Source organism: Ursus americanus, chromosome 36 (assembly GCF_024610735.1).
Source record: "Ursus americanus isolate L20-20 chromosome 36, mUrsAme1.1.p, whole genome shotgun sequence".
NCBI classification, from domain to species: Eukaryota; Metazoa; Chordata; class Mammalia; order Carnivora; family Ursidae; genus Ursus; species Ursus americanus.
Window position 1 is genome coordinate 23797962 of NC_142162.1, and position 14349 is coordinate 23812310.

Genomic DNA, 14349 nt, shown 5'->3' on the forward strand with positions numbered 1-14349 from the left:
GAACACAAGCAAGGGGAGTGTGAGAGGGAGAAGCAGGCTTCCCGCCAAGCAGGGAGCCCGATGCGGGGCTTGATCCCAGGACCCTGGGATCACGACCTGAGCCGAAGGCAGACGCTTAATGGCTGAGCCACCCAGGGGCCCCTAGAAATAAGAATTTTTAAACTGCTTTACTGTAATTGAGGAAAAAGAAATTTCAGAATGGTGGTCATCATCTGTAGAAGGAGTTTGGCACTCTTGACTTCTCTGGGGTTGGGGCAGTCGGTCAGCGTAGGGTCCCAGAAACCCTTGTGATATGAGTTTACAAGCCCAGATATGATTTATGACTCCTGCAGGTATGAAAAAGTGGCTCCTATGTTCACATAAACAATGTCTGAGAGGGGGGCATTTTTCCTTCTGGTAGTATCCATGAATGCTTCCCTAAGTGAAAATGGAATGATTTCTTAGTATTGATCAGCCTCCACTGGCCTGTTACTAGCGGGGAGCTAGTGAGGCCTGTATTTGCCTCTGTATCCCAAAGAATGTCCTCAAGACACTGTGCGGACAGTTGAAAGTTCTCATGCTGGCAATGATTCTTTTGCTATCATTTTGTAGACAGGTCTTCTAGTTGGGAAAGTACTTTATTTTTATGCAGTGTTAAATATTTTATCAGATTTATTTGTACAGAAAATATTTGTCCAGAAAAATATTTTATCAGATTTCCTATACAGACAATGCCAGTAATGTTGAATAGGCCTGTAAAAGAAAAGGGAAGCTTTTTATTTATCTAGAGAGTGAGTTGTCTTGATAGCAGCACAATGAGGTGAGTCCTGTAAAAGCTTTTTCCTGCTGTGATGGCATCAGATACCTAATTCAGAACGTGTCTTACCAAAGTGAGTATCACCAGTGGAAGTGGGCCTCTGATTGCCTGCATGCTTTCCCGTAGTCTCCTGTGGGCCCTGTCTTCCCATCCTTGACCATTTGTGGTTGTCTTTCCTCTGTATGTGTAGGTGATGATATTTGAACTGGCCGACCACGTGCAGTCATTTCTCAGCGAGCATAACAAGCCCCCTCCCAAGTCTTTCCACGAAGAAATGCTGGAAAGGCGGGCTCAGGAGGAGCAGCGGAGGCTGTTGGAGGCCAAGCAGAAGGTGGAGCAGGAGGTGAGACCCTTGTCACTACCGGCGGCTTGGCCCAGAAGACCGCGAGCTTCGACCGGTTCTTACCCTATCTGTGCCTACGTGCCAATCTTCAAGTTCTGCTCGGCATTTGCTTTAGGCAGTGGAGATCCATGGGAGAGGAGGCCCAAAGAGTAACTGAGAAATACGATGAGTGGTTTCCTCCCCACAAATACCAGCCCTGCTCCTAGAACCTTCAGTCTAATCCAGGTCTTTAAAGAAAAGAAGAAAAAAACGTTCGTTTAACCAAACTTCTTGTGGTCTTTTGAGCTTGTAAAGCTGTGCAGGAATTCACTGAGCTTCCAGGCTGTTTTCTTCCCTCTGGGGGCAGGTATCTACTGTCCAAATGAGTAGCCAAAGCCAGGGATTGAACTTTTTTTATATGCCCCAACTGTTTGTATTTTTTCTTCAGTGTGTTTGCACAAGAATGTACACTCCTGTGTTAGATATTTTAAATCCTTTAATCAAAGATAATGTACGTATCCAAGGTTCCTTTTGTTCCCCCCGTTTCCTTCTTGATTTTTAACTTAGTTTATTCTTTTAATCAACTTACCTAGAACTTTTTTAGGGGTGGGTTGTAAAAATGAGCATCTGACGTGTTTTGTTTTTTCCCAGACATTTCCTAACACAGTAAATAATCATTTTTTTCTTAGTTGATTTATAATACTTCCTTTAAGGTGTATTTTAACCGTACACACATATATATGTAGTTAATATGTTCATATATTTATATGAAGCTCTATTTGTGAATTACCCATTTTGTTCAATTCATCTTTTCTTCTTGAGTCCCTACACACTCTGAATCATTATATCTTTTATGCTGTTTTAACATCTGAAAAGCCAAGTCCCCTGCCCGTCACCTTCCATTAGGTTTTTCTTTCTCCCTCCGCCGTTCTCACCATTTATTCTTACAGATGAACTGCAGGACCGCTCTCTCAGAATCAGATCAAACTCTCTGTGCTAGACTCACACATTCATTTAGGAAGAATTGACCGCTTGGCAATATTCAGACTCCCTGTGCAGGAACGTTTGTCTGCTTACTCTTATCTCTTGGTGAGGCTTTCTGGTTTTCTTCCCGTAGATGTTACTGTTTCTTACAGTTACTTCCAAGGTGTTGTTATTCTGCTTTTCTTAGCTTCTTGCTCTTGGTTCTTTTTTTTTTTTTTTCTTCTCTTTCATTTTGTTCATCCTGTGCTCATGTTAATACCTGTCTCTTTGTGGCCACCATTCATGTGTGACTTCTCATCTCCTGGTTAATTATGTAGTCTAGTTATCCTTTAGAGTTTAAAGTTCCTCATCTTCATCATTTTCAGGAAGGCCTGTCTTTATTAGATAGTGAATATTTAGCTAGCAGTCTTGTTTTGGTATTCTGTTTACCTGTAAATTCTGGGTATTTTTTTCATTTCGTATTACTGCTAATACAGTTTTTGGTGAGTCTCTTAATGGTTTTGATACCTACAACCTGGAATTTTAGGAGACTCGTAAAAAACAAACAACAAAACCCCACTATTTTTGAGTCCCACTTGAGCAATAGATATGTGAGTCAAATGGATGCAAATCAGAATAGTACTTTCATACTGAGAAAACGAGAGCATATAGCCGAAGGTCTGTGGCACGTGGGGATGGTGCCGGAGCAGTGCCACCCCAGGTCCAAGCACTGGGGACGGCTCAGCCCACCTCCACCAAGGTGGCCCCACACTGTGGCGGAGAGCAGACACCAGAGCTTGTCCGCCACAGACAGGCAGACGTCGAGGAGGAGGGGTAGGTCAAGGTGGGGGTGCTGCTGTAGTGAAAGTCTCTCCACACGGAAGCATGAAGAGTGGGACGTCAGCGCCCCTCCCCACGCAGTCTGGAGACCTTACTAAACGGGAGCAACTAACGAGTGCGTTAGACCCGATGAAACCGACATCACTACAGTTTGTTGTAAGGTTCTGTGTCATCAGGCCTCTTAGGAAGGGAGGGCTTGAATCGTGGAAATGCAAAAGATGTTTTGGGGGGCACCTGGGTGGCTCAGTGGGTTGGGTGTCTTGTCGCTTGATTGCGGCTCAGGTCGTGATCTCAGGGTCGTGAGATGGAATCCTGCTTCGGGATCCGCGTTCGCCACAGAGTGTGCTTGTCCCTCTCTCCTCTGTTCCTCTGCCCCCCCTTTCTGTCTCTCTCTGAAATAAATGGGTCAATAAAACCCTAAACAAAAAAATGGAAAAGGTTTTTCGTGATTGTCGAATTTATATGTTGTCTGGGTTTCCGAGATCGGCATTTGATGTAGTATTGATTTATTTCAGCAACGTGAAATCCTTCATGAGATTCAGAGAAGGAAAGAAGAGATAAAAGAAGAGAGAAAAAGAAAAGAAATGGCCAAGCAGGTACTCTTTGAATCGTACCACACCACAATAGTCTACATTTTGCGAAACATAAAATGTTTTTCTTTCCGTCAGTGATGTTTTCCTCTCCTGTGTTACTATCCGTAGTAAAGCTGGAAATGAAGCAGTAAACATGTCCCCCAAACATCATTCATTGTGTATTTCAGATTCCCCAAAGAGGAAGCAAAATGTAGAGTTGTATGTGTAGAGGACACAGGCTGATGGAATGATAATAATATGTCAAATGAGTCAAGGGAGAGCAGAGTTGGAAGCTTTGATAATTAACCCAGCCTGGAATTCTTAGTATGTACTTGGAAAAGACAGCTGTTTGTTCAACTGAAGAGTGAATGGAAATTATACGGATGTGCTGGAGATTTCATTCAGTGATGGAAAAGAAGGATCCAACAGGGCAGGTTTAAAAAGCAGTGGTGGGAAAGGATAAAGTCCTTTTTTCTGTATTTTTCCAGAGTCCAGCTCGGTTGAAACACCAGTTACACGTGTTTGGAGAAATCCAGAGAAAATCTGACTCGTTCTCTTTTGTAGAATTATGGCATGTAACTCAAGGGCAGCTCTGAGGGGGGGTGGGAGGAGGCCCTGATGTATGAGTAAGCAGCACCTGGCTTAAAGCTTCGGTGTTTTCACTGCCCGTTCTGCGACCTTGACAGGTAACACTAAATGTGTCTTAAAATGATGCTGCCTCCCTTCCCTCTCATGTAGTTACTCCCACAGATTAATGTCCTGCCCTCTGTGAAAGTACAGAGCCATGCACAAATGTAAGGGGATGTGACTGTTTCCACCAGCTCTGTCTTACTCGGATCTCACCTGCCTGCCAGCCATCTGCTCCCTCTTTCAATGCCTCCTCCCTCTGTTCACCCCCTCTTGCTCTTCTCCCCGACTGTTTACCGATCTTGTAAGATTCTAAGCATTTTTATTTATAAAATTCACATTCTCGGGGCGCCTGGGTGGCGCAGTCGTTAGGCGTCTGCCTTCGGCTCAGGGTGTGATCCCAGCGTTCTGGGTTCGAGCCCCACATCAGGCTCCTCCGCTAGGCTGGCTGTCTCTCTCTGTCAAATTAATAAATAAAATCTTTAAAAAATAAAATAAAAAAATAATAAAATTCACATTCTCTTCATACCGTAACCTGGTCTTCAGTTCTTGAAGGAGTACATATCTGGACGTTAAATTTTTAAAAGTTTAAGTTTATCATCAGCTTAAATAATATTTGCACTCTACTGAATTAATGATTAGGAACCATGATTGTCTCCGATTTATGACTTGTACCTAAAGTAGGTTTTACTTTTCTTTCTTCTAGGAGCGTTTGGAAATTGCTAGTTTGTCAAACCAAGATCAAAACTCTAGGAAAGACCTAGGAGGACACAGACCAGCTGCCGTTCTACACGGAGGCTCTCCCGACTTTGTGGGAAATGGTAAACATCGGACCAACTCCTCTGGAAGGTCCAGGTAAGTCCGTGGGATTTCTGATTGTTTGGAAGGAGGAAGGTTGCAGAAGAGATAAAACAGCTTGTGACATGTGATGGAATTTTCAGGGAATAGATTTAGTGACTTTTCCAAAGCTTATAAATCTTAATGTATTAGCAATATAAAACAAAATTTTCATATGTTCTCATTCCAAGTATCTTTTTTTTTTAAAGTTTTTATTTTAATTCCAGTTCGTTAACATACGGTGTTATATTAGTTTCAGGTGTACAATATAGTGAGTCAACACTTCCAGACAACACCTGGTGCTCATCACAGGAGCACTCCTTAATTCCTATCAACTATTCACCCATCCCCCCACCCACCTCCCCTCTGGAAACCACCAGTTTGTTCTCTGTAGCTAAGATTCCTTTTCTTGATTATCTCTTACTTTTTTCCCTTTGCTTATTTCTTTCTTTTTTTTTTTTAAGATTTTTTTATTTATTTGACAGAGATAGAGACAGCCAGCGAGAGAGGGAACACAAGCAGGGGGAGTGGGAGAGGAAGAAGCAGGCTCATAGCGGAGGAGCCTGATGTGGGGCTCGATCCCATAACACCGGGATCACGCCCTGAGCCGAAGGCAGACGCTTAACCACTGTGCCACCCAGGTGCCCCTGTTTTACCTTTTTAAGGAAGCTCCATTCTGTTTTCCACAGGGGCTGCACCAGTTTGCATTCCCACCAACAGTGCACCTGGGTTCCTTTTTCTCCACATCCTTGGCAACACTTGTTTCCTGTGTTGCTGATTTTAACCATTCTCATAGGTGTGAGGTGATACCTCTTGTGGTTTTGATTTGCATTTCCTTGATGATATGTGATTTTGAGTATCTTTTCATGTGTCTCTTGGCCATCTGTGTGTCTTTGGAGAAATGTCTGTTCATGTCTTGTCCCCAGTTTTTAATTGGATTAATCTTTTTTTGGGTATTGAGTTGTAGTAGTTCTTTATATATTTTGGATACTAACCCTTAATTGGATATGTCATTTTTAAGTCTCTTCTCCCATTAAGTTGCCTTTTATTTTGTTTTGCTGATTGTTTCCTTTGCTATGCAGAAGCTTTTTATTTTTGAGGTAGTCCCAGTAGTTAATGTAATTAATTTATCTATTTATCTTTTAGATTTTATTTATTTATTTGTCAGAGAGAGTACAAGCAGGGGGAGCAGCAGGGCAGAGGAAGAAGCAGGCTCCCTGCTGAGCAAGGAGCCCAATTTGGGATTTGATCCCAGGGCCCTGGGATCATGACCTGGCCTGAAGGCAGGCAGTTAACCGACTGAGCCACCCAGGAATCCCCCAAGTTTATTTTTGCTTTTGGTTCCCTTTCCTCGGGAGACATATCTAGAAAGGAATCACAGTTAGGTCTTTAATCCATTTTGAAATTATTTTTGTGTATGGTGTAAGAAACTGGTCTAGTTTCATTCTTTTGCATGTAGCTGTCCAGGTTTCCCAGCACCATTTATTGAAGAGACTGCCATTTTCCCTTTAGATATTCTTTCCTGCTTTGTCAAAGATTAATTGACCATATAATTGTGGGTTTATTTCTGGATTTTCTCTTCTGTTCCATTGATTTCTGTGTCTGTTTTTGTGCCAGTACTGTACTATTTTGATGACAGTTTGTAATATAACTCGAAGTCCAGAATTACGACGCCTCCAACTCATGCTAAGTTATCTCTATTTTTTTAAGAGTTTATTTATTTCAATGAGAAAGAGAAAGAGGGCACAAGAGGGGGGAGGGTCAGAGAGAGAAGCATACTCCCTGCTGAGCAGGGAGCCTGATGTGGGACTCGATCCCAGGACCCTGGAATCATGACCTGAGGCAAAGGCAGACGCTTAACTGACTGAGCCACCCAGATGCCCCTAAGTATCTTCAATTAAACTAGTTTTATAGCTCATTCCTCTTCACAGTGGCCCATAACACTTCACAGTCTTGCCTCCAATGTAGTTCTATCTTACTTTTAATGATCTAACTTTTCACTGATTTTTAAAATTTTCTTCTATCGGAATCATCATCCAGTGAAATTTTGCGCTGTATGTGTTTTCAGTCTGTAACTCTCTAGGTCCCACCACAGATATTTCAAAATGGGCACAGGTGCAGAAGATCCTTTACATGAGAACAGAAACCCCAGTTGGCTGCCAGGGTGCCCCTCTCTGTTAACTGCTGAGGACACCGGGCTTCCCCATTGTCACAGGTGTATTCGGGGCCATTCCCTGTCACCAGAGATCACATGAAAGAGACTACCTCTCCCTCCACATCCTTTCCTACTAAAGAATAAAGCTTCTCTATTTGTCGTAACCCCCTGTGGACAGGAGGGAATTTTAGTGCAGAATCCATTTACCATTGGGTGGGTGATTAAAGTAGTGTACTTATTATAAGTTTCTTTATGTGTTTATCTCTTGTGAGAATCGAAGCAGCATTTAAAACTAACACTTTTCGGGGCGCCTGGGTGGCACAGCGGTTAAGCGTCTGCCTTTGGCTCAGGGCGTGATCCCGGCGTTATGGGGTCTCCTCCGCTATGAGCCTGCTTCTTCCTCTCCCACTCCCCCTGCTTGTGTTCCCTCTCTCGCTGGCTGTCTCTATCTCTGTCAAATAAATAAATAAAATCTTTAAAAAAATAAAAAATAAAAAAAATAAAACTAACACTTTTCTTCAGTAAAAAGAAACATTTTAGGTACCAACAAAAGACTTAACTTTCAGGTTATAGTTTTTTTGTAAGAAAGAACCCTTTCAGTTCTTTCCCTAATTATCTACTTCATTATTTTTTTGCTAATTATCTACTTGAAAAAAATCGCCTTAGAAGTGATTTTGGTGTTGTTTAACCCCCTGCTGTTAAGGTGGACTAACTGTTTTCTTGGGTACTGTTTCTGGTGTCCGTTCCATTTTAAGGTTACAACTCCTTACACCAGTTTAGAGTATTTTTGCAACTGGGCTTCCGGTAGGCAGCATAGTTTGAAGCTGTCAGAGTAATTCACTAGGAAGTATTTGACAAATTCCTGTTGTGTGAGAAACAGAAATCAATGCTATGAAAAAGTCTGCGATATAAAAAGTAATTTTATTTTAGTTTAAGCATTTCCATTTTTGTGGCTGTTAGTGGGTCTGAGATTCGACTTGCTTTTGAAATTAAAGATCATTAGCAAGTTTATTCAAGAGAGGATTGGAAAATCTCTCCCCCTGACATTGGTAAAACAACTTTTCATATAATGCTTGTGAAATAACATGTGTATGTCTTAGATAGGACAATATTCCATGAGCATCCAAGAAGGAACATGAAAAGAGATAGTTTTCATCTATTATTTGCCAAAATTGTTGCACATACGTGCATAGCACTCTGGCGCTATGTTGGCTACTGAGTAGGGAAGGACGAATCTTTCTTTAAAGTTTAGTTTAGTTGCTTTTTTGGTTAAGAAATAGAAAGCCCTTGATAAACCAAGTAGTTCGTGATAAACTCTTGATTGTTCTTCTTTGCTATTCATTGGTCTCTTGCGGTTGGAAAGGCAAAGGAAGTAAGCAGAGTGTTCCATTTTATTCTGTCAATTAGTGGATACATTTCGTAGAGCTGGTAGAGATGACCTCGTTGTCAATATTGTCGGCAGGGCAGTATTTGAATTGGCTATGACTAAAAGCAATAACATCTACAACCATGTTCGTCCGTTCATTCAAATAGGTAATGAGCCCCTACTAAATGCCAGACACTGTTCTGAATCCTGGGCATTCAGTAAACAAGATCAAGAAGGACTCAGGCTTCATGGAGCTTATATTCTGGTTGGAGGAGACTGTCCACAAGCAAACGGGAAAATGTCAGGTAGTGATTAGTGCTCTATAGAGATTTAGAATAGGCCACATTGAGGAAAAGCTGGATGGCTCCTTTAGACCGGGAGTTTGGAGGAAAGAGTACACGATTGCATCTCGAGTGACTAAAGGAGAGTGGTTCTAGGTTGGGGGGCGGGTGCCAGAGCTGGATGATGAGAAGGAGCCCGCCAGAGCTGGAGGGCGGCTGGCACGGAAGACTGGAGGCTGGCCTGGGCTTGTCATGCACAAAGCTCGTCAAACAGCAGAACAGTGTGGCTAGAAGTAGTGGGGGGGGCAGGCTGGGGTCGGTCCCAGAGGGCTTTGTTGCCAGGTCAGGAGTTCAAGGGTAATGAGAAGCTTTGGGGGGTTTTACATAGGAGTAAGATCTCATCGGATTCACGGTGCAGGAAGTTCTTGCTGGCTACAAGCGGAGAGTGGACAGCACGGAAACAGCAGTGGAGGAGTGGTTTTCACGTCTCGCTCCGTCCCGCTCTGTCCTCGTCCTCACCCTCAATGCATTGCAGTCACATTCATCTCTCATCCTTGGAGCACGCCAGGCTCCTTCCCATCGCTGCCTGGAATGCTGTCCTGCTGGCAGTCAGCGTGGCCGGCTCCCTTTTACCCGTCAGTTCTCCCCTCAGATGTGACCTCAGACACCCCCTTCCCTGCTTAGGCACTTGTTCTGCGGTGCTGGTTTACTTTGCTCCATAGCACTTACCACTAGCTGGACATCTTCTGTCGTTAGCTGTTTCAGTGTCTTTCTCCTTTCATGAGAGCCTGAGTTCACAAGAGCAAGGGCCTCATCTGTGTTTTCCTCTGGGCCTGGAACAGGGCCTGGCAGGCACATAGCAGGTGCTCGCTAAATAGCTGATGAAGGGAGGGAAGAAGGAGAGACCATTGGAAGGAGGGTGGATACTGTCCTTACGGCACTTTTAGAGTCTGCAGCCTCTTTAGCCAGAACAACTCTGCTTTTTTTTTCCTGCGGGTTATATAAAAACCTGGTAACAAAAGGTTTCTGTGGTTTAAAACAAAGGAGAGAAGAGAAAACCACTCACTATTCTAGTAGAAAGAACTTAAAGCCTTGATAGTCAAGGGCCTCGCCTCTTTTTTTTTATTTCTAGTAAGATTTTAGTTTTAAGCAATCTCTACACGCAGCATGCGGCTCGAGCTCACAATCCCGAGACAGAGAGTCGCACACTCCCCCGATTGAGCCAACCTGGCACCCCAAGGACCTGGCTTCTTGGCCCAGCTTTTCACTGATGAGTCATTTCTTTTGTGGAAGAACTTCACTTTCTGTGTCCTTCAAGTTGTCTTTTTTTCCCCTTGAAGGATTGACTTAAAAAAAAAAAAATCAAATAGCATAAAACTAAGCATTTCCAAGTCTACGGGTCAGTGTCAGATTGCCTTTTGTGAAGGATGGACACAGTCCTCCCCAATCCCTGCCTTCTTCCCAGGGATATTATACCTCATAAACGGGTACTTTGGACTTTTTAAGAGAAGCCAGGAAAAAAGAAAGAGTCTCTCTAAGTAGTTCATGGAAGAGAATTATTTCCCACAGATTTGCGACTGGCTTCTTTGCAGGTTACTAAGGTGTAGCCCAGAGTCTAGGCTACGTCACGTGTCTCCACCGTAAAACAACACTGGCTCATCTCCTAGCTTGTTTTCCTGATCCTAAAACCAGGTACGGTAACTGCTGGCTGGTCATCCTCACAGAAAACAGATTATGAAGTGTATAAGACATGGGATTCCTTCTACTTCCCCCAAAAGTTAGGGAACCACTGAAGTATATAAAGGATGTGGGTAGGAGAGGAGGGGATCCTTGCTACATCTTTCCAGACTTGTGATGCTCCATTGATCAGTGTTCCTCTACTTGGCTCCATGAAGGCCTTAAACTAGTTCACCTCAACTTAAACAATGTCGGGGATTCTTACTAACTTCTGTCCTCAGAGCTGCCGTGAGTTTCAAACTAAGGTATGAAGAGCTAGAGTTTTCTGAATTAGGCAGGAACCTGAGACCGTCCTATCCCCTGTAAGTCTCAGGTGAGATTCTCCCTTTTCTAGCCCATCCGAGTCATTACACCGTTGGTCTTGTTGGCAGAGCAGCCTTTTGGATGGGAGCCCAATTCTCAAGTCTGCCTTTGACAGATTGCCACTTCTCTTCTTGCTACTTGGTTTTTAAAAACAATCACCTGGGTGGCGCGGTGGGTTAAGTGTCTGACTATTGGTTTTGCCTCAGGTCATGATCTCAGGGTCCTAGGATCGAGCCCCACGTTGGGCTCTGCACTCAGCAAGGAGTCTGCTGGAGACTATCTCCCTCTCCCTCTGCTCCTCTGCTGCTTGCATTCTCTCTCTCTAAAATAAATAAATAAAATTTAAAAAGTAATAATATTCGGCAGTTCCGTTTAAAACACCCTTTATCTTTGCGTACTGCCACAGCTACTTGGAAGAACCGATAGCATGGGTGATGTTCCTAATGATACCACAACCGCCTGTGAACATTCCGTAATCAAGAATAAACCCTTGACAATGAGACCAGAGTTACTGCTGCTAAATTCCATTTGTTTGCACTGGGATGGCTATTTCTTTTTTTCTTTTCTTTTTTAAGAGAGTTGGGTAGGGACAGAGAGAGGAGAGCAAGAGAACCTTTTTTTTTTTTTTAAGATTTATTTATTTGTCAGAGAGCACAAGCAGGGGGAGTGGCAGGCAGAGGGAGAAGCAGGCTCCTCGATGAGTAAGGAGCCCGATGTGGGGGCTCGATCCCAGGACCCTGGGATCGTGACCTGAGCTGAAGGCAGACGCTTAACCGACTGAGCCACCCAGGCGCCCCTGCAATGGCTATTTCTGATGGAGGTCGGAAGCTGTTTTACTCATGCATGAATTAGATTCCTAAAGCTTGTTCTAAACTCAATTCTGGATGAGTCCAAAATAGATGATGTTATGAGCACCCAATATATATACATTTCTTGGGTGAAAACAGGAAACGTCGATGACATTGGATTTTGTCTCTTTATTCCTTCTCCTCAAACTCTGTGAGACTGACTTTTTATCCTTCAGAATGATTACTGCTATGAAACATTCTATCCTGTTTGTACCACATTGGTTGTTTTCTTGACACTTTGTTTTTTTGTTTTTTTTTTTTTTAAAGATTTTATTTATTTATTCGACAGAGATAGAGACAGCCAGCGAGAGAGGGAACACAAGCAGGGGGAGTGGGAGAGGAAGAAGCAGGCTCATAGAGGAAGAGCCTGACGTGGGGCTCGATCCCAGAACTCTGGGATCACGCCCTGAGCCGAAGGCAGACGCTTAACCGCTGTGCCACCCAGGCGCCCCTGTTTTCTTGACACTTTGACTTTTAAAATTCTCTCAATTTTTATTTGAATCCCAATGATACATCTTTTCATACCAAAACTCTTAACATTCTCATTGTGTTTGTAATTAACAGTCATGATACGATGATCAGTACTCTTAAAACACCGTTAAACCAAGCATTGACACGCTATAAACAACGTAAAGATGACATAGGCTAAAATGCCTATTAGCACCATCTTTTGGAGTGGATATAGAGATGCTTCTGGATAGTCTATGTTACTAAGTCTCCATGTCATTTTAAACCTTTGCTTTTATGTTTCTCTCCATAAATTTTAGTACGCCCTTGGTTTCACAAAGAACTTTAGAAGTTTCAACATAGGGGCGCCTGGGTGGCACAGCAGTTAAGCGTCTGCCTTCAGCTCAGGGCGTGATCCCGGCGATATGGGATCGAGCCCCATGTCAGGCTCTTCTGCTATGAGCCTGCTTCTTCCTCTCCCACTCCACCTGCTTGTGTTCCCTCTCTCGCTGGCTGTCTCTATCTCTGTCAAATAAATAAATAAAATCTTTAAAAAAAAAAAAGTTTCAACATAACTACAGTATATCACAGTCATTCCCTGGTGTTTCAAACATAGAGACACATGTGTGATACAAGAAACTTAAATCATAGTAGGTCTTGTGAGCAGTGTGGGAGGGGTTTGGGGCAGAGGAAGACACGTAGGGCTGGAGGTGGAGAGCTTAGTTAATAATGGTATTGCATGTGTCCAGGAGAAAGTTGGTGGTGACCTGAAGGGGACAGGGAATTGGAGAGGAGAGGGTGGTACGTGGGGATCAGCTACAGGTAGGAGGTCTGGTTGCTCAGGGAGGCTCCCGTGTTTCTGACTGGAGACAGAATGGATGACTGTGCCACCAACCAGACCAAAAGAACCAAGGGGAAAACCAGACTGAGAGTGGGTAGGAGGGTGATGGTGGTTTTATTGACATTGCAGTAGCACGAGGAGTCAAGAGAAGGCTCACAAGTAGAGACAGCAAGCAAGGAAGTTTGAAAACGATAAATAAGAGGGGGTGGGAGCACAGGATTGAGGAAGGGGAGTGGAAGAGAGCTGTAGTCTGAGGGGCTGGAGCCTAGATGGAGGGTCAGACTGAACATACAGGAGACAGGGCCTACCTGATGGACCAGGATGTCAGAGGAGACTGTAGGGAATGGAACTGAGGACAGGATCTCTGTCCATCAGAGTCTGAGCAAAAGAAAGAATGGTGCAGATGCCAAGAAACATGGACGGTAGAGTGATAGAAAGTGTGCGCTTCACTGTCCGCTGCTTCATGGTCTCAGAGAAAGTAGAAGGCAAGATCATGCTTAGAGTGAGGGGGCTGCTTACTAGAGATCTGTCCCCGTGCCTCATCGAAACATCTCATACAGGTGTCCAATCCTGACTGTCAGAAGCTCTGTCCTTTGCCTCTTCCCTGCAACCTCTACCAATTTATTCATTTATATTGTATTTATGTTCGTAATTCCCTGATTATTTTTGCATTATCATCTAGCTTCCCAGCTATTGCTTCTTCCCTAGGAAAAAAGCAGAAAATGGGGAAGAGGGGAGGACAGGGTGGGCTTTGAGTATTGTGGAGAAGTCATAAAGGAGAACGACAGAGCGTATCAACCAAAGACAAGCAAGACAATGAGAGCATGCGATGGTTGGGGGCCCAACTGGAGACTAGGAATTTGTAGTGCTCCAGACCCCCATTTTCAGCTTTCTCCAGAAGTGCAGGTACGTGGGAATGCCGAGATGTGGGACCACTGTGGGAATGAGCTAGGTCACTGCTGTGGAACTTCCGTGCTGATGGAAATACTCCCTATCGGTGCTGTCCAGTAGGGTAGCCACTAGTCACTTGTGGCTCTTGAGTACTAAAATTGGGTACTGCTGTTGAAGAACTGAACTTGTAATTTCTTTTATTTTTAAAAAAGATTTTATTTATTTGCCAGAGAGACAGCAAGAGAGGGAGAGCGAGCGAACAAGAGCGCACAAGCAGGGGGAACAATAGGCAGAGGGAGAAGCAGGCTCCCTCCTGAGCAAGGAGCCCGATGTGGGACTCGACCCCAGGACCCTGGAATCATGCCCTGAGCTGAAGGCAGATGCTTAACCAACTGAGCCACCCAGGCGTCCCTGAACTTTTCATTTCATTTTAATTAAATCTAAATAGCCACACATGGCTAGTGGCTCCCCTGTTGGACAGCACAGCTACAGAGTTAGGGGTTTGTAGAGTTCATGTGGAGAA

The 14349-nt window shown here is 43.9% G+C and overlaps 1 protein-coding gene across 4 annotated transcripts in view; it reads left to right on the forward strand.

The window, feature by feature from the left end:
* The window catches only part of EIF2AK4 (eukaryotic translation initiation factor 2 alpha kinase 4), a 101847-nt gene that overhangs the window by 22850 nt on the left and 64648 nt on the right, over positions 1–14349 (forward strand). For 3 of the 4 annotated variants that reach the window (XR_006783108.2, XM_045816216.2, XM_045816230.2), the window contains exons 4-6: positions 987–1139; positions 3437–3517; positions 4827–4975. Coding sequence is in view for 2 of the 4 variants with exons in the window: in XM_045816216.2 (XP_045672172.2) it covers positions 987–1139; positions 3437–3517; positions 4827–4975 (383 nt within the window). In the remaining 2 variants the exon portion in view is untranslated. Of the gene's footprint in view, positions 1–986; positions 1140–3436; positions 3518–4826; positions 4976–12603; positions 13842–14349 lie in introns of those variants that run through there. The other variant, XM_045816237.2, reaches the window with a different exon arrangement.